This window comes from Corvus moneduloides, chromosome 4 (genome assembly GCF_009650955.1).
Source record: "Corvus moneduloides isolate bCorMon1 chromosome 4, bCorMon1.pri, whole genome shotgun sequence".
Taxonomy (NCBI): domain Eukaryota; kingdom Metazoa; phylum Chordata; class Aves; order Passeriformes; family Corvidae; genus Corvus; species Corvus moneduloides.
The window spans coordinates 19,300,554-19,320,432 of NC_045479.1; the positions used below are offsets into that span (position 1 = coordinate 19,300,554).

Consider the following 19,879-nt stretch of genomic DNA (forward strand, 5'->3'; position numbering starts at 1 on the left):
CTATCAGAAGACTAAGGCCTAACTTAAGAGAGAAAACTTTAAGCTGGAGCTCTGAGAGAGTTAATGTGTAACTTTCTGAAAGAGCTGAAGAAGAGATTTTTTAATTATTTTAGGACTTCTAATAGAATAGTAAATGATTATCCTTGAAAGCCCTTACACTTTGTAAATGAATACTTAATTTTCTTTTTTAATGTGAGCATATCCATTTTTCTGTGAGAAGAATGGGAAAGCTTATTATTTTACTAGTTTTGCAGGTGTTGTCTTTCTCTTCTGTAAATAATAAAAGCTAATTGCAGATTGGTATTTGCAGATGAAGCAGTCTTCAATTAAATCCCAGTTTGCCTGTACATATAAAAATGATTTGAGTGAAATGAGTGGTCAGCATTCCCATGCAATTCCAACCTGCAAACATCCTGTACCAAAGCAACGTTCAAAAGATGGAAAATGCACAGGTAAGCTGTGGTAGGGTTGAATAAATAAATGTGATAGGTAATATTTTAAATGCTGTCCAAAAAGCCTTTAGTAGAACTCACTATAAATGTTTTCAACAAAAAGAACAAAAATATCTCATTGTTCTCAATGTCTCATATGCCAGTTAAATCTTTTTGCAATAAAACTATAATGTCAATGCTTTGAAAATAGAAATGTTTGAAAAATTTGTTGATGCTATCTTGAGGTAAAAAAAAATATATGTTGTATATATGACATATTTGTTGTTATTCTACAAAAGTAATCCAAGTCAAATCTGTATTTTTGCCATTAATTGGGGGGAAAATTTGTTTTACTGCAGTATAAACTATACAATATATAAAATTTCTATACCCTTTAACCCTCTCTTCCAATATCTTAAAGTTATAAATCCACTTCCTTAAGTCAGTTATCACATGTTTTGAGCAGTGTAATTTTAAATTGGCAATGCACTTATGAACACATAGCAAATGTAATAGCGATGACCAGTGTAGCTTAGTTTTATTGGTAATACATTAGTTTTGATTTAAAAGAAAAAAAATAACATGGTAGTCCTTATAGAAAAAGGATGTATATTCTCAGGTAACTTTTTATTTCTTCACATATGTTTTTGATATTCTTACATGACAGAAGGTACAAATTCATGTCTTGATGTACCAGTGCTTGGAACTATTTCTGAAAGTGTTCACCAGACTAGAAGTTATACAGAAATGGGAAAGCTGAGTTGTCAGCCAAGGAACAAGAACTCCGAGAATGAACAGATGGATTTGAATAACGACAAAATAATCTGTGACAAGGAAAGTGAACCATCTTTGCAAAAAAATACTAAAAGACTTAAGACTTCAAACAGCTCTCAGAAGGACTTGGACAGCAAAATTGGTAAAAAAAGAAAACAGACCAAAACTGCAAGTAAGAATAAGTTGATTGCTGGTCAGGCAAAATTAACTCGCTTTTTTCAGCTCTAAGTTTTTGTTTTCATGTACATGGTATGTTGACAGTTGTAAAATTTTGCAAGAAAACAGGTGAAATTCATGAATTACTTCCTTTCATATGTAAATAATTGAAAGTATCTTGTGTATTGTATTAGACAACTGCTTACAAGTCTGGATTATGCTGAAGTCTTTTATTTTTTAGTAACAATACATTGTTAATAATTACACTTATTTTTGGTAATGAATTATGTATCCCTCTACAATTTGATGGGAAATTTTTTTTTATGCGTATGTACAACCACACTAACACTCAGTAACTTCAAATTACATTAAATTCAGAATAAAATGTTTAATCTTCAAAGAATATGGTGGAGATCAGTAGTTTTCACACTTGCCAACAAGGTCGATAGACTCTTCCCAGCATACACCTGAGGACTACAGGAGAAAAAATAAGAGTCTGAAAGTTTATATCATCAAAGAACTAGAATTCTTATGGCCTCTGGAAATATTTATTTAACAAACGCTCCCTCCCCTGTGCACTGAATCATTACAGACATGGAGGTTCTAAATGAACCTTCATCAAATTGCTATATTGACATTGCACTGTAATTTACCAGAATGAAATAATCTTTTGTGTAAAAATAAAATATATTTACTGTCAAAATCTCTTCTTCCTATAGGGAATTTAGCTGAATTTTCTTCATCTGTGGTCTCTCTTTCCTGTGTTGACTCAATATTTTGAATTTCAGTGTCAGCTGGAAAAGCCATGGCTCCCTTCAGTGCAGGATAAGGTAGTTGTTTTCTACCTAAGTTGTTTGGCATAACATGGTTGAAGAAATCATGTCTGGAACCTCTGTCCTGTTTTGAGGGAAGACAAGAGGTTTATCTTTAAAGTGAGTTGTGTTCACATTTGGTACTTTATACTTCAACAGTGCAGGTATTCTTTGTTTCAAGATCATATCTTGAAAGTAATGCCTCCTTTACATCTTTGGCCAAAATGGTTTAATGGACATAATTAAATAGTGAGTGTCATGTTTGGCAAAGTTAAAAACCTGTTGCTGCATATAGGGACATGCATCAAATATAAATATAGGTTCCCCCCGTGCCCATCCTCCAAGTTTTGGCTACTATCGGTAAAAATCAGATTTCATTCAACTGTCCAAGTTACGCATTTAGAATCTTGGCATTAGATACATAGAGTTGAATTTTTTTTCTTGACTATGTTATGTTAAACTGATATTTTTTGTATATTTACATGGTTATTGCTTTAAATCATTGTACTTGCTTTCTAAAAGGGTATAAATGAGTTTCAATTTTACAATTAAGCCAAAATGTATAGCTGAACTCACCAAAAACTTCGTGTTTCCAGCATTCTTTTCATTGAAAACAGTGCTGTCTTCAGTCTTGTAGTGCTTCAGCAAAGGTATCACTCCCCTGTTCATAGTTTTATCTCCATTTCGTAGAGTTTTTCCTAGATTTAATGCTGCTAGCAACATATCTTCATCTTCTACTTCTTGCAGAGATTTTGAAACAGAGAGTAGAAGACCTTGAGAAAAAAGAGAGAGAAGAGAGAGAATTAGGATGTATGATGTGATGCACATTTTTAGTTATTTAACGCTTGAGAGGTTTGGTACTTCTCAAATTCTAAGAAACCTTTTCCAGTGGTAAATAATTGTTTTCCATTTCTGGAATGGCATGCTTTATATATTCTACAGGTTGAATGGAAACTACTTCAATGGCTGATGAGTTCATTCTTTTAAAATGACTCATATTAAAGAGTAACCTTTTCAATAATCCATCTAATCCCAGCTGTTTAGAACTAAAACATTTCTTTGTCATGGATAATTTGTTTCTTTGTATGCTTTTAGAACAGATTAGTTCCTTTTGGTGGATTAGTATAACAAAGTTCACAGAAAACCAGAAAAAGTAATGTCCATTTGTGTTGTTTATAAAGCCTTACCTCTGATTAAGGCAATTTACAAAGAAGAACTCATCTACATAAGTAAGCAGGATTGTTGTAAAGGTGTGATGTATCATCTCTTTTGATCAAAACTGGATTCACTAAAGAGTTGAAATTCTTGAAATTTGATGATAGCTTAGACTGCTACCGTGTTAAAGTTGAAATAATTAATTTGTATTTTCATGTCTATTATGTCAAGTTGCATTATACAGAGTTAATGGCTAGAAATATTTATTAATTCCTAATTAACTATGTTTGCCTGTATTTTCTTACCGAAAGTGGACTCTTCTCAGCCAGAAATATAACATAGTCAAATATGATTGCTAAGAATGTAGAAAGAAAACTAAACTTCAGTTTTTCATTTAAAAAGTGAAATGTGTCTGTTATCCTGTGGAAGAAAAGGTAGAGGTGTCTGCATACTGTCATTTTGTTGTTGTTGTCTGGGTCTGGGTTTTTTGTTGTTGGCTGGTTTTGTTTGTTTTGGTTTGGGGTTTTTTGCGTTATCTGGAAAGCAAATAGGGCCAGCTGAAATTTAGTTAATCTCTTAATGTCAGTGATGGAAACCACACATTCAGTGGCTGTGTGCCTCTTAGCTGCTACTTCATGTTTGTTTTTTCCTTTAGGTTAGTGCAGGACACTAAGCATGCTGCCATTCAAGGCAAAGCACTAGGGAATTCGCCACTGTTCACTGCTAACTTCCTGGAAAACCACCTACCTTGCCAAAGTAACTTCTTGGTAAGATGTTTCATGGGAAAATGTCATGCTGGACTAAGCAAATTTTGACTAAGGAAAATTTTTGGTGTGCCCACTTTTCTCCAAATGAAGAAAGTGCATTTAATCCTTTCCGGGCAAAGCCTCTCTCACAAACAGAATTGTTTCTTCTTATTATTTTCATTTCCTTGCTATAGAGCCTGTACTTGCCTCTGGGCAATTGAAGTGTTTTCTTTGACTTTAATTGCCTGGCTACAGAGGAGACAAATTTGAGAGTTGATTGTACGTGGTTTAATACTTCTCATCCAATCTCTGTTTGCTAATGTGTATTTCTCCCTCACATTAAGTATTTGTACAGTTTTGTTCAATTAATAAAGCAAAAGCCATGTATGCTGTTCCAGGTACTTTTCATTTAGCTCAGCCTTGGCAGAACAGGAGGAGTGCTTTGGAGCTGTGTTGGCAGCAAGATTTACTTCTTATATGTTGGTCTGTCAATTAAAGGTTGGAGAACAAGCTATCAACCCAGTAATTGGGTAGATGGCTGGAGCGTCTGCTTCTCTGAAGCTCTGGCACCCACAAGTGTGCAGCATCTCACATGGGGCTCACTTGCAAATGCCTCTGTCATTTAATACAAAGCACAGCTACAATGAGTACAACTGACCTGGGTCATTCACAAAGTCCATTTACAGCATCTATCTAATTGTCTACTATGAGACACAAGCTGATATCTGTGAAAGAATACGAAGTCAGGGCAAACTTGTGGTACTTGCCCCAGGATCTTCTACTGTTTCTTGAACTAGTTATTCATTTTTAAGGTTTGTTGAAGATCCAAGGTGATTCTAGTGATGAGTAGAAACTTCTAACTAGGCTATCAAGAAATCCAGAGCATGTGTCTGTAAATTAATTCAGTGACTTATCAACTGCTCTGAACAGGCAGAAAACATTTGTACACCTGCAGATTTGCAATGTGTGTTGTGTACAGCTCTTCATAATGCCTTGGGGGATCCTAGCACTCTGATATCTACACTTCTATTTCTTCATCCTGCAACTTTCAATTTTAGTAAAAATGTAAAATGTTCTGATACATCAGCCTCTATATTTTACCATTATTTGTGACTTTTTTTTATTATTCTTAAATAGAAAACATTAACCCAGTACTGCTTTCAGAACAATAACAATTATTTTGAGAAATTCTTCTAGCTTCTACTTTGCATCTAGTTACAACAAAATATGAACTCTTAACATCTGAAATCTCCTGTGGTATATGGAAGTAAATAAAATCTAGGTGATAACATGCCTGGAATTTCTCTTATACTCATTTTGAATTCTTCTAGGAATGCGGTACATAACGATTGTAATAGTATCATTTAGTCTTGTAACTACTGTAACTGCCATGTACAAAGCCTTGAACCTAATGCCTAGTATTGACTGAAGAATAAATAAAGCAGGTATGTATTGTATAAAGTCAATTATTTTCTAATATCAGAATTGAAAAACTTCACAATGCAAAAGAAGCTATTTAAGCAACCTTAATAAATCATTTTATTGAATCTTAAAATAGCACAAAAATAATTGGTCAATGTTAATTTGCCCAGTGGCTTGCTACTTCTGATTTTAAAAGATGATTTGTGGAGGTTGGTTTGTTTGTTTTATTTTTAGTTTGAATCTTGTACATTTTATACAAACAGCTGTATTTTAGTCTGAGTTGTGAAAATACTAATCCCTTCTTGTGTATTAGTCTATCTAAATACCTCAGTGTTTTAGTTCCAAACCCCTCCCACCAAACCCAACAAGCAGGTGTTAAAGTGGAGATTCTCTGTGCTAATAATGGAAAGAGTGTATCAGCAGTTCACAGGGCAGATAAGAGGTAATTAGCACACTTCATTATTGACTGTAGGAAATTAAGACTCATGCCTGGCACTGTGTTGTTGTTCCTCCTGCTGAATTGGTAGTCACCTAGAATCAGTAAATTGATTTACCATGAAATAGGCTCAATTCTGCATATAACAGGACAGATCTGGACTTGTGCAGAAGCACAGCTCTAAATATTTGGAGAACTTTAAACTTACCTTCTATAAATTTGTCAGGAGAATGTACAAAAAAAGGGTGGGGGTGAAACCCCACAAATGAGATGACTTTTACTAAATTTCTGCCCAAGATCCAGGATATCCATTTCAGTCCTCTGTTGAATTATAGTTATGTGTATTTATAGAATGAAATGTTACATTTGTTTGTGTTATAAATTAATATCATAGTTGGAAAGACTTCAAAATGTTTTCTGCTGTTTGTTTTGAAAGGCATTTCAGAATTTCATTTGCAGGAAGTGCATAGAAATGTAAATATTTCTTAAGGAATTGTGCAGCAGCAGAAGAGAACAATTTATGCATAGTTTCTTCTAGCAAAGTTAGTGATAAGCATATTGGTTACTGTGTCTGTCCTTTTTTAGAATTATTTTTGTTGTATAAAATGGTCTATTCTTGTAGGAATAATTTGCCAATAGGCTATGTTTAGAATTAACTGAACTGTTCAAAACAAATTAACAACTAAGTTTCTTCTTCTGAAGGACCTTTTGCAAAACTGTCCATATGTAAGTCTGTTAATGATGCCCAATTAATCAATAAAGTGGAAGGAGGAAAAGAGGAAGGAAGATTCCGCAAGCAGTAGTAGCATCTTAATTAAGGAAAAAACCAGAGGTGATACTGAAATATTCTGTTTTCATGTAAAAATCTGCATTTCTGAGAGAAGTCCACAAAACTGTTGTGGACAAGCCACAGTCAATTGTTCTGTAACCAACCAACAGCAGGAGCTTCCTTATGAGAACAATAAAGAGGATAAGAAAGACAGGGCCTCTTTCCTTTGCAGGCAGATGAGAGGATTTCAGCCAAGAAAAAAATACAGGAAAAGAGCAGGAGGTGCAACTGCAATTTTGAGCTTCATTTGAGCCCAGGATGTCTGTGAGAGGCTTTGAAGCTGGCTCTCCAGTGCATGCCTGCTAAAATTCCTGTGATTTCTACTCTTCACCATTACTGTTCATATCGTTTTGATAGTGCTGAGGTAATTTGTTTTGCATAACTAACACTAAGGCACTAACACTTTTTTAGAAATGTTGACTCTTGAAAGTCCTTTAGCAATGGTGCTGGAACCATTGGTGGATGAAGCCCCCTAAAGGGCAGTGAGTGTTCTGGATGGTACACAGCAATTCTAAGACTGACCACAGCTGGTGTTTGAGAGGAGCAGCAGTTCTTTTCTTTGCTATTGTATGAAAGGGGTCGGGCTAAGTTAAAGGAATATTATCAATTTTGTTCATGGATCCTATTGATGATGTAGTTGTGTTCCACATGTCAGTCCAGGTTCTCTTACTGAGCTGAATCATCTGAGTCAATTTGCGTGATGAGAGTTGACATGCTGCTGTTGTGGAGATATAAGAAGAATGAAACCAACTCTACCACAATTCCTTTTTTACAGAGCAAGTGTTCAGTAAATTGGCACTTTGTCAAAATCCAAATAATTTACTGTTTGTCAGCTGTTTTTTTTTTTTTTTCCCAATAATGTCAATTTTTATTTAAGTTTTTTTGTTGTTGTTGGGGGTTTGTTTGTTTTTCTTAGGTTTTTGGTTTGTTTTTGTTTTTTTTTTTTACATTTCATTCTCTTTTAAGTACAATTGAATTTCATCTGAATTGTTTCTACTAATGCTTTTTTCTCATGATAGAGTATAAGCCTCAGTTGTTTGGAGTCTTGGTAGTTATGGCACAATAATGTTGCATTATGAGTCCATGAAATATTTTTACACTGTTTTGGATGTCAGGTACATTTTTGAGATACGCTATTTTGTGAGTTATTCTTTAAATAAACACAAAAGTCAGAGGTGTTTACACACAGAAATGCTCTAGTATAGTTTTCACATGGTAAGCTGAGCTATGTACCTAAGGTGGGGTCTGGGTTTTTCCTCCTGCATTCTGGAAAAAGAATCAGTTGTCTTTTAATTCTGTTATTGTGAAGTAAAATTTAAAACCTACAAAAGATCCACCAGGTATTCTCTCTTTGGTTTGCCATACCAGTCTGTGATTTTGGCTGTTCTACTGTTTACTCTAAAAACAAGGGGTTAAACTAGATGATCTTTAAGGTCCTTTCCAACCCAAACCTTCTGTGGTGCTACTCATGTGGTATTAGCACAATGGTGTACAGAACATTACAATTTGTGTTCTCCTAATTACTGCAATGCTTGTGGTTGCTTTCCAAGGACTAGGAGTGACGTTATGATTTAGTGAATCTCGTATCCTTGAACATATTTTCTTTATTATCCATGCCAGAAATGTAACCAAATTGTACCTGCTTCTGTTATATCAATTCCAGTCAGGTCTTTTTCATCCCAAGTATGTGAACTTTGTGTATGATTGAAACATCTGTCTTACAGACTCTGAGGAAGAGAAATTGCAGGCTGTTAATCATACAGTTTCTACTGTGTATTACCTTTGTCTGCAAAAGAGACTGTGCTACCACTGATACTCAAAAGTACAGCCAGATACTTATAAAAGCTCTCAAGAGCTCCTGCACAGAATGGGAGTCACACTGGAGATTCTGATGGAAGCTGTCCAGGAGAAATCAACTAAGTTTCTGGACATACTACATCCCTCTATGCCAGCATGCCTGGTAATTCCCATAAATGAGGGCCTGTCAGAGTCAGCCAAATTACTCTGGCAGATGTCTGCTGCTTTAGTGTTGACAATCCAGATGGGTGGATTGTTATCCAGTGCTTTCTGCAGGCTTTGAACAAGTCTATATACACTGGCGCCAGGACTGTTAGCTGTGGCAGCAGTCCACTGGACAGACAAGCATCAAGGTCTACAAAGAACAATACCACAAGGTAAAGACTTACACCAGACATTATTTAATTAGAAGCAAAACCAACCTGCTTTCAAATTATCTTATTCTAGTTATGATCTAATGCTGTTTCAATCAGAGATGGCTTTTATGGAAGATAGCACTGCTGTCAGTGAAATATCAATCATCATTTGCACTGCTATAGGATCATGAAAGGTTTACCTTAGCCAGAGTTTTGTATTCTATAAGACTCAGTTATTTCCAAGAAATGTATTAAAATAGTTAGCCTAGGATATCCCTATGTTTAACACTTGTTTTATGTACTTCATATTTAAAATATTGTCATTTTCCCAAAGGCAATCAACAACTACCTTCTTTGATAAATGTACTGCTGCAATGACTTTTGCCAAACATTATGACTTCAACTTGGTCATTCATTTAGTAGCCAAGTTTTGGTAAGAAGTATTGTTTGGAGCTGAAATTATTCTCTCTCACAAATTTGGTGGATGCTGTCTGCCATTCACAGTTGCATCCACATTGACGCTCATTCAAGGAATAATTATTTGCTGACAGCATGTCTGATCCTCTGAGATGTTATCAGCACACTTCCCATATCATATACTCTGTTCTCATTTTGACTGGCACTGCCTTCTGTGGACATTGAGTTGTAAGTGATTTTAAGTGAGCAAAGTGAGCAAGGGTTCCTGCCCTTTGTGCTCTGCATATGGGGGTGAGGCAGCTGAGTACTTGTGATAGTTCTGTGCGAGATCATAATTTTTATAAGTGAAAGTGCTACATGTATGCAAAGAATAGAGCCAACAAGGATTACAGCTTCAGCCAGAAGACTTGTTGCTACTTTGCATGGATAGTAGTTCTTTCTGGATCTATAGTGATTTGCCAGTCTCATTCTACTTAGTATCTGAATGTTCCTTACCATGTATTGAATCATTTTTCACTGTATCACACTGCAAACCTGCTAGCCCTTCAAAATGGGACTGTTGAGGGGGAAAAAACCATGCCCACCACTGTCTGAATTATGTAGGGATATATTATGTAGGTACAATCTTGAAATCTCATGTATGTTTTTGACAAATGCTTTTCTTGACCAAAACATGAGGCAGAGATTACATTTACCAATTGCTTACCCATGCCAAAGTAAAAATATGTGGAAACTTGAGCTATTAATAATTTCATAGATTTCATGCATAAATATTGGTGTTTATTGAATTTTCAGCCTTTAGGTGTATTTCTGAACTGCTAAGATTGGATTCAGTTGGACTAGTTTACAATTTCTAAGATGTTACTAATATGCAGTCACGATCAGATTTGGTGACCACTACCTGTTGGCTCAGAGTTGCCATCTATAATTGCAAACATTAATTTTAAATAAACATGTTAGACAATTTCTGGTGAGGAACAATCAGGTTTTAAGATTGGATTTTATCATAAAATCTATAAATTCCTTCCTGCTGCAAGGACAGCAAAGCAGGTCACAAGCATTCCAGGAGACATCTGGAGCTCACTGGTGGTGACTCCTTGACACAGGCTGACTGAAGACCTGATGATGCAAAGCACTCTAGTGGACCTGGTGTCAATAATTAGGAACTGGGTATGAAGGTTGTCTTAGCTTTGTCTGTAGTGACCGTAAAATGGTGTTCAGGACCCTGGAAGAAAAGACCAGGGCAAATAAGGTCACAGCTTTGAATTTCAGAGGAATAAACTTTGCTTTGGTTAGAGTTCTGCTTGGGGCAAACCCATGTGATAGTTCCGGAGAGAAGGGGGATCCAGAATTGCTGGATCACCTCCTCTAAACTCAAGATTTGTTCATCTGAATGTCAAGGGAAGCTGATGGGAGGCCTGTGTTAATTGATACAAAGCTCGTAAGAAAGCTCAGTCACAACCATATAGGATGTGGAAGTAGGGACTTAGGAGACAAGAGAGAAATGCTGCCTTGAGGGTGCGGAGACTGGCTTAGAAAAAGCCAAGACTAGATGGAACTGAAGCTGGTGTGGGATGTGAAGGGCAAAAGTGAGTTCTACAGTTTTACCGGCAGAAAAAAAGGAAAGAATTTGGAAAATGTGTGTCTGCTGCTGAGTGGGTGCAGGGTGCTGGGCACCAAAGGATATAGAAAATCTGGGATACTCAAGGTAGGCATTGCCTCAGTCTCTATTCGTAAGAATCCCACGCTCCTGAGTCCAGAGGGAGCATCCAGAGTAGTGAGAACTTTCCTCAGTAGAGGAGGATTGAACTGGGGAGCCTTTAAACAAACTGGCCATACATAAGGGAAGTGTCTCTGCTTTGAGCAGTGTCTTGGACTAGAAGATCATGAGGTCCAATCCAACCTCACCCAATTTAAAATCCTGAATTCACTTTTACACCGCAGAGGAATATGTTCTCTAAATTTAGGTTTTCCTAAATATTAGTATGCTTTTAGTTTAACTTTCTTTTCATTTATATCTCCTCCTTCAGCAGATGTATATTTAACTTGCATTGTCTACCTGATTTGTTAGTTCATCTAGCAAATAATCTGTAATTTTCAACAAAAACACTTTCTTCAGGGTGTAAAAGTGAGTAGAAACAAGTTTAATAACATGATCTGTAAGTGATCAGGGTGACTTGGTTTTCTTTCTGATCTTTTGTGTGAAAATTATTCTTGTTCATTTACTTAATGAATGAATGTCTTAGTTTAACATTTAGCATAAGTATTTTTAACATGAAGTGATAAACTTGTACTTTGTCTTCCAAGTAAAAAATCTGTTGCAATATCACTGCTTTCTGCATGAAGAGTTTTAACCATTAACAACTCTTCTCAGTATTTATATTTGTGGGTTCTAATTCATACACATTTATTATGATGTTTCTTTTAAAATGTAATTGCATTAACATATTTTGTTACTATATTTAATAAAGCCATAGAACATTCCAGAAAATATAACACAAGACTTTTGACTATGGGAACATTATATTTGTTAGTGGGAAATGATGAAGTGCCACATATTTAGCCATATATTCATGGGTGGAAAGTGGTGAAGAGCTTTTTGTTTTTTCATTTCATATTTGATGAATGTGCAACAAGTTCATATTTATTACATTCTGTGGAGTTGCTGAGCATGAATAGAAACAGAAGTTGAAGAAAATAAAGAGAATTTAACTGATGTGGTATAGGTCTATGCTTCTGGGCAATTTTGTACAAAGAATATGCCATAATTGACTTCTGAATCTGACTTTATTTCTGATTTATATATAATATGTAATATTGTCTTTAAACTGAATATTTTTGTTCTCAAGGTCATGGAGTAATATGTTAAGAGCTCTGTGGTAAGAGGTGAAAATGTCCAGATTAGATGCCAAGCTGTTTTATTTGCTTCCTTGCATATGTAAGTTGAAAGAGAAGAAAAAAGGTTTCTAACCATTGTAGCAAACCATTATGATGATATTTTGATAGTAAGCTGCTGCTGAAGCTCAATTACGTATTAGACCTTTTTTGGCACTCTCCTTGCACCATTATTTCTGGTTACATAATCTCTTGAGTATTTTTGTAAATGAAGTAATGGATAATCTAAAAACCCAACAGTGTTTTTATGTTAGGAATATGTGTCAACTGCAATCATCTAGATTTTTTCCTGTTGTCGAATTTTCTTTCATAAACAGGCAAACATTTCTAGAATGGTAAGGAAATTGTTTATCATCAGCATCCTAAAATGGGTACAAAAGCTAAACAGTTACATATGACATTGATTATATTGAATAAGATCATCCCTGCAGTATTTTCCACATGATGATTATGCAAAATCATGCTTCCGATGACTTAATTGCAGTTCTTTACATAATTTTTCATTAGAAATAATCAAGCTCTACATTTTGCTAGGTATTGTCATAAACTTTACATATTTTTGTGAGAGCTGTAGTGCTTAATGAAAAATTGGTTTTAATTATCAAGAGAAGCTGAGTAACATTTCCTCCCCATTTTAAACACTAACTTGTTTCTTCTCAAAATAATTGAGATGAAGGTTGTCAAATCAGTAGGCATTTTATCAACCAGAAGAGATGACTGAAGCTAAACTTACAAATATATAATTGTAAAACATATACCTGTTCTAGGAAGCAGCAGAATTTTATTTATTTTCATTATTCTAGTTCAATATCATCAGATATTGAACTAGAATAGTGAAAAAGTAGAGAAATAGTAGGGTTTATTAATGTTAAAAGTGATTGTGAATTATAGTTTAAAATACAAATATAAGAAATTTATGTGGATAATGTACTCCATTGTTTTTTTGAAAAGTATGCTTAGATGTTGAACTAAGTCTGGAAATGAAAATGCAGTGTTTTGTAACATGTATGTGCCAAGATTTACAATAATTTGCAAACATGGGGTGTCTCTGTTATATAGAAATTTCATGTGTTGGAGGCTGAGGTCTTGGGGTCTCACAAATCTCAAATCTATGACATACATAAGTAGGGTCACTGAATGCATTCCCTCTATACCGTCTGCTATAGAACAATTGTTTTAAGAATTAAAAGGTCTGAATGCATCTTTCTTGCATTCTTTGGTCAAAAAAGCAGACACAATATTTAAATAGTAGTAGTCCAAAAGATCTTGTAGGTAGAAAACGAGTATAAATCCAAAATACTTCTGGTACTGACCAGCAATAGCTTTTCATTAAGGTAAAACTGACTGTGTACAAGTACACATATTAAAAACATAGTAACATTAGTTTTCTTTGAGTATTCCAGGACTGAAAGATGAGTCTCATTGAGATTTTTTGCCTTAACATTTCTAGCTTGGCCAGACAATGAAATATCTCATCTTGCACGTTAAAATGTCACAAGCTTAAAAAGCAAATGTTGTTGGCGTATGACTGAATAGAACTCAGGCTAGAGTCAGAGTATTTGGGGGGAAATTCACATGGAGAAGTGTCACGTGGTTTATGAAATTATTAGCAACAGTTATTGGAATCCCCAAATGCTGAGCATGTTAGTGTAGACAAAGGGTGTCAAAAGGTAGATAATGCAGTAAAAGGTCAGTGATAAATTTTGTTACATTGCATCCCTTTTGAATGTCTGGTAATACTGGGTCTTGGAGACAGCTGGCTACTTTTCTAAAGGAAGAATAAGACCTAAGATAAGCATTTAAGTATTGACTGTAATTGTGAGCACTCTAGTTTGTAGGAAAGGGTTGTGCTCACTACTCTGGGCAGAAGAACACATGTCCTTGAAGGCTTCCAAAGGGAAGGCCTAGAGGATCACTTCTGCCAGCTGGTACTGTGGGAAAGCACCAAGTCAGGAGCTTGTAAGGTTAGTTTGTGATTTAGAGGCTTGTAGGTCTTGCTGATGAGGAAGGGTTGTGCTGTGAAGTAAATGTGACTTTTTCCTGTTCAAGCTGATCTTACGCTGTACACTATTTGGAGAAGAGTGCTTTTTTTGTTGTTTGAGTAAGAGTGGTTCCTTTCATAACTGCTAATTTTTTCTGTTCATCTCTAAGTCCTTTCTTGATGTGACCCCTGCATGCTGAGCAAACAGAAGCTGTCTCTACTTACTGATAGTACCTTGTGTGCCTGCATCTCTAACATCATTTTGCAGCTGCAAAGAGGACCATGGCTCCTTTCTTCTTCACCTTCGCAAAAATTATCCTCCTCCTTTATTTTTCTGTAATGTTTTCTTATAAACATGGCTTGCTTTTAAATGGTGTGCCCTTCCCTAATATTTCTGGCTATTCTGTAAATTAAAATCAAGATTTCTGGAGCTGTATCTTGTTTAATTATATTGTTTGCAGAACCTAGGAAAGAAATGCACTTTTCAAACTGACATTGAGTTGAAAATGCAAGATAACTCTGGAAGTTCATGGAAGTGAACTCTGTGGGTTAATGGTCCTATGCTTTTGGGAATAGGTGAGATATCAGTTCTTTCTTTGATAGATAAGTCAAAGTTTAATCAAAGGTTCATATAGACACCTATGGTAAATTAGGCACTTTCTGTTTCTGTAGGTTTTCCAGTTAGGAAGGAGATTTAATTTGCAAATCAACTTTAATGCCTGAAATAAAAGTAAATGCAGAAATATATTTTATTTTCTCTATTTTTTCCATATAAAGCTCGGGTCAGCATGAAGTATGTTGTGTACAGTTTTTCATATGGTGCTTGATAGTCACAAAACTAATGAGAAATCAACCCTCTTCAGTCTGTGCAGTCCCTGTGTTTGGGTAGTGAAGTGTCCCAGTGGCTACATTAAAGCGAGAAGCTGACTTGCACAGTAGTTGCCTAACAATCCTCTTTTAGCGTGACTGGCTGCATATTCACCCATTGGAAAATGTGTCCTGTAAACAGATGAAATACCTGCAAAGGTGATTAGGTTCATGCACAACATATCTGAGAGTGTGACTGCAGCCCAGTATTTGATTTTTTTTTTTATATGTAAGCAAAACTCTGGAGTGAAGAGAATCGAGGCTATGTTTTTAAATTTTAACAGTGATAACCGGAACTCTGCTATTTTTTCATCTGCCTTAGGTGGGTATGCAGGAGGTATTACCTTCGACTTTATTTCTGGCATGCGACATACAAAATTATGTTTCCAGATGCTAAGAACCATTCTTTCACTTCTACAGCTTAAACTTTCATTACATCTATGGTCATTTTTTCGTTAGTGTAACATGCTCCACTGCTTCTATATAGTGTATTCATAGAATTGGAATGATCTCTCCAATGCAGCATTCTTGCATTTTTCATAAGAAGCATTGTAGTTTTAAGGTTTCCTGATAATTTCTGGCAGTTTTGTTTGGAGTTTTTTTCTCCGTGTGTAATAAAGCTTGTAAAATTCTCTAAGTAATTTCTGTATCTGTTCTAGTAATTCGCCATTATTCTAGCATATTTCAAATTCACTTTCAAAAATGTTAAAATATGGGTTAGATTGCTTTAGCTTTAGGCTAGTGAAGAAACACCAGGTTTTATAGTTGCCTATATATACAATACCTGTTTTTAAGCTAAAGGAAGAGGTTACAAATTTAACCTAAGATAATTTTAAAATGAGGAATTAAAATAGGTTAAAAAGGGATTTGGGGGGATAATTTTGACAAAGAGAAACATTAGGAAATTATAGAACACATTTTATTCTTTTTAAATTCATTTATCTACCACATAATGTATTTGCAGTCCTTGAAAATATTCTGAGTTTGGAGCATTATGCCTTCTAAACTAATAAGGCAATGAGTAATTCAGTGGTAGGAGTTGAAACTATGAGTGGCAAAGTTTAAAAGAGGAGCTGAGCCTGTACTTAGCTAATAAGAGAAGCTTTGAGCTAAATCATGTAACTTCATTCTTTTATTCTTCACTTCCCTGATGTGTACGGTGGCTTGGGTGAGGTAAATAAGGTAACTGGGTTTTGTGTAATTAATTCTCGGGGTTCATTTGTCACTTTCAGAAGTTGAATGTGTTAGTTAAGCACTAAACAAAAGAATCAAAATAAGTCTGTCTGAAGCACTCACAGATGTACAATTATCACATTTTAACTAGAACACTTGCTACAGTGTGACCTTTCATATAAAATACATATAGACACAGCTAGAAAAATATTTTTTGTAAAGAATTTATTCTGTTGAAGTGTATTTGTGCTAAGTGCTTCTGAAAGAGAAACTGCAGTAGCAGAAATACTATTTATGAAATGGGTGACAATGAACTGCTGTAAATGAGATGGTAAATAATCACATTTGCTTCATCCTGTTTAGAGAATGAAAAGTAAAGTGGATTTATATCAACAAAGCACTCAACCCCATTTCTAACTTATTCATGTCCACAGTAGAACCAGTGATTAACTCCGGTAACTCTTGTGTTTTTGCAGCAGTGGTGCTGTGTTAACACTCTGTGTTACAATGATTACACTGCTCTATTTCCATCAAAGCTCCTAAAAATGTTTTTTAATGTTGCTGTATATCTGTTCATCAGCTGCCGTTGCATAGTTGGGACAGGTAGTATATTACAGTGGTATTGCCAGCAACATAATAACAAGTCTTTTCCTGTTCCAGTTTAATGATTTCATATGTAATCAGGGAAATTTAGTACAATGATGGTGAATAGTAGTTCTTGTCACTGGCATTTGATTTTACCCTCAAAAGAAAAAATTACATTAATGTAATACTGTCTAACATTGATTTGCAAAAAACCCCATTGTTTAGCAGAAGGCTGGGGAACAAGTACTTCTCTCTGACACCCACCATCCTGTTCAGTTCTTAGGTTTATATCTGTCTGGCTTCAGAAACTGATGAGAAGTGAGCACATTTGCACTGCATATTTTACATGTGCCTCACTAGACCCGAGTAATTTATTCACCTGCAGATTATTCACTGAGAAATGTACTTGTGGTTTAACATGGTATCTGAATAGAAACTGAATTTATTACCTAACATTGTCTGATCTGAAAATAGTGGGAAAAAGGCACAAAATTAATGTGATGTTAGTCTTCTGCCTGTGGCCCAAGGGTCAGGTGATCTGCATGCTTTATAGTTTTGTAGGAACATATTTTACTTTTCACTGAGTGAAAATAGTACACCTGATCAGAGCTCCTGTTCTACCTGTCTGCAGAAGATCTAATTTGCTTGTTTTTCCTTGCCAGGTAGCCTAGAGCAGATATCCAATGTGATATCACCCATGCCAGGCTGCCCTTCAGTGCTCTCGATTGTCTCCATGCATTCCAAATGTTCTGTCACATAAAGGACAACTTCACTGCTTCATCTTTGTGGCTTGTTCTTTGTAAAAGAGCCTGTTTCCATCTGTTTCAACTCTATGGATATATGATCCATCATACCATGTCTCTCTGATCATAACAGTATCATGGTCCTGCAACTGCACACAGATCTCTTAATTCCTCATGTTTATTCCCAATTCAACAGGTATCAGAGTACTGATTTCCCAGAAATTGTTGCTCACAAGAAGGCGAATACTTTAAAGCAGTGGAGTCATAAAAATAATATAAATATATTTAAGAAGGGAAAGGACTTTTTGTGTTCCACTAATACCCATTCAAGTACATAAAAGGTATGTTAACTCTGTGAAGCAGTGTGCCATATGCAAGAATGCTACTCTTTTCCAAATATTTTATCATAGCTATTCAAAGTATGACAATAGCTTTAGGCAGGAGATAAAACTTTGAGTGCCATTAGTTTAAACTTACATGGAAAGATGTTTATGATGCTATTGGAAATACTGCATTGAATTGCACTTGTTTCCTAGTTTTGTATTGGGCTAAAAGAAGTCATTAGCAATTTTCATTTTGAGAGCATTTTTGGTACAATATGGTGGTGTGAGTCACCAGAAGCTTAGTGGCATAAAGAATTGCAGCCTGAAGGAAAAAATAATGGTTGGCCTACAGTACTGTCTCTCATTTAGTATATTATAATCATTGCCTTTTTGTGTCTTGTTTTTCAAAATATGGATTTAGTGCTGGTGGAAGGTACTGACTCAGTTTTGAAACTTTTCCTCTGTCCTTGAACAGACACAGCACAGGCAGTAGCAATTTGTCTGTGAACAGATGCAGCACAGGCAGCAGGACTCTGATCTTCCTCCCACAGCTCAGTCCTATACCTTGAATATGGCTTTAGATCAGTGACAGATGCACATCAGCTTCTGGGTTGGGTTGCAAGTTGAAGTTGTCATGTGTTCCCACGGTCAGTAGGACGCAGTGGTGCCTCTACTGCTGCTGTGTCAGAGTTCACTTTTTCATTTTCTGTTGCTTTAATGGGCTAAATGGGCTGATATGATGATAATGGCAATATTAGCGGTGGTTAAATAAAGCTAACCCTGAGTTCCTTTAAGTGGCAAGACAAAATCTTAAGGACACTGGGCATACCTCCATTTCTGACTTTTAGGCAGCCTTAACTGGGAATATGAGAAGTGTCACCTCCATTACTTTCTGATATACACAGATCTTTCACTAGAATTCACTATGTATATGGTTTTTCACATAAGATAATTTAAAAGGAAGAAAGCAAGCATTAATTTGGAGGTAAAGAAGTGAAAGAGACTGTAATTTCATTTATAGGGAAGAAAAAGAAAAATTAGAGTCCATCCCATGGAAATATAGTTTCTGTAAATTGAGTAAGTTGCAATACTTTGGCCAAATACAGATAAAACAAATTCTTTTGGCAAAGTTATAAGTTTTGATTATCCTACACTGAAATAGATGCTACAGCCCTATATATTATGATTTTTTTCTAGATGGGGAATATTCAGCATAAATAGATATGAACATGATTTAGCAGCAGATAGTTCAGGATCATGAATATAGATGAAGTTACATCTAGAGTTTTGTTTACTGAAGGCTGTTACATATGAATGTATTGCTTATACCTGTCTGGTGAAAAACTGAAAGGATATCCCCAACACCAATTTTAACCCCTCAGTTCTTTCTACTCCAAACTTGACAAACACTTATTCTGCCCAGTGTTCATTTTTTTTCTGCCCAGTTCTTTTTTTTTTCCTGGAGACTTCTTGTGCTTGCAGCCATATAGAGCATGAAATAGAAGGAATATATCAGCTTTTTTGTCTTAGCCTAGACACTTAAAACACAAGAAGTTACACTATTCTAACATCTCTTACAACATGCTTATGTGCTGGTTTATTTTAAAAACAATTTTAATTTGTTAAACAGGAAAACAAAAATTGTAACCCAACCCCCAAAAAGCCAACCTTTACTGGATCAGCCTGGGTCAGTGTACCTTGGGTGGGCCAGAGCTGCTTAAAAGTAAATTTAGACTGGATCAAAACTGGACTCCAAATCTTGTTTAAAAGTGTTCAAGTATAGTCCAAAAATATGTCTTTGAAACTTGCGTAAACTCACAGTACTTGGAAGCATAAATAATTACTCCTGCTGAAGTTACTATGACTTTTAAATGTATTATTTTACAAGAAAGGATATTAACATTGCTGCAGCTACTTGCTGCTGCTACGTACTGCTGCATTTGGATGACTGTCAAAAATCTAGAAAGTTACTAGAAATCTA

At 35.5% G+C, this 19,879-nt stretch overlaps 2 protein-coding genes across 5 annotated transcripts in view; one reads left to right on the forward strand and one right to left on the reverse strand.

Annotated features, from left to right (window-relative positions):
• The window catches only part of PARPBP (PARP1 binding protein), a 41,710-nt gene extending 39,946 nt beyond the window's left edge, over positions 1–1,764 (forward strand). For 3 of the 4 annotated variants that reach the window (XM_032107521.1, XM_032107524.1, XM_032107522.1), the window contains 2 exons: positions 311–452; positions 1,099–1,764. In XM_032107521.1, coding sequence (XP_031963412.1) covers positions 311–452; positions 1,099–1,433 — 477 coding nt within the window. In that variant the 3' untranslated portion in view covers positions 1,434–1,764. The remainder of the gene's footprint in view (positions 1–310; positions 453–1,098) is intronic. The other variant, XM_032107523.1, reaches the window with a different exon arrangement.
• Positions 1,765–1,979: 215 nt separating this feature from the next.
• Positions 1,980–3,054, reverse strand: PMCH (pro-melanin concentrating hormone). The gene is made up of 2 exons (XM_032105802.1): positions 2,750–3,054; positions 1,980–2,258 (listed from the first exon to the last, which is right to left on the reverse strand). The coding sequence occupies exons 1-2, from the start codon at positions 2,999–3,001 to the stop codon at positions 1,980–1,982; spliced, it is 531 nt and encodes a 176-aa protein (XP_031961693.1). The 5' UTR covers positions 3,002–3,054.
• Positions 3,055–19,879: the final 16,825 nt, after the last annotated feature.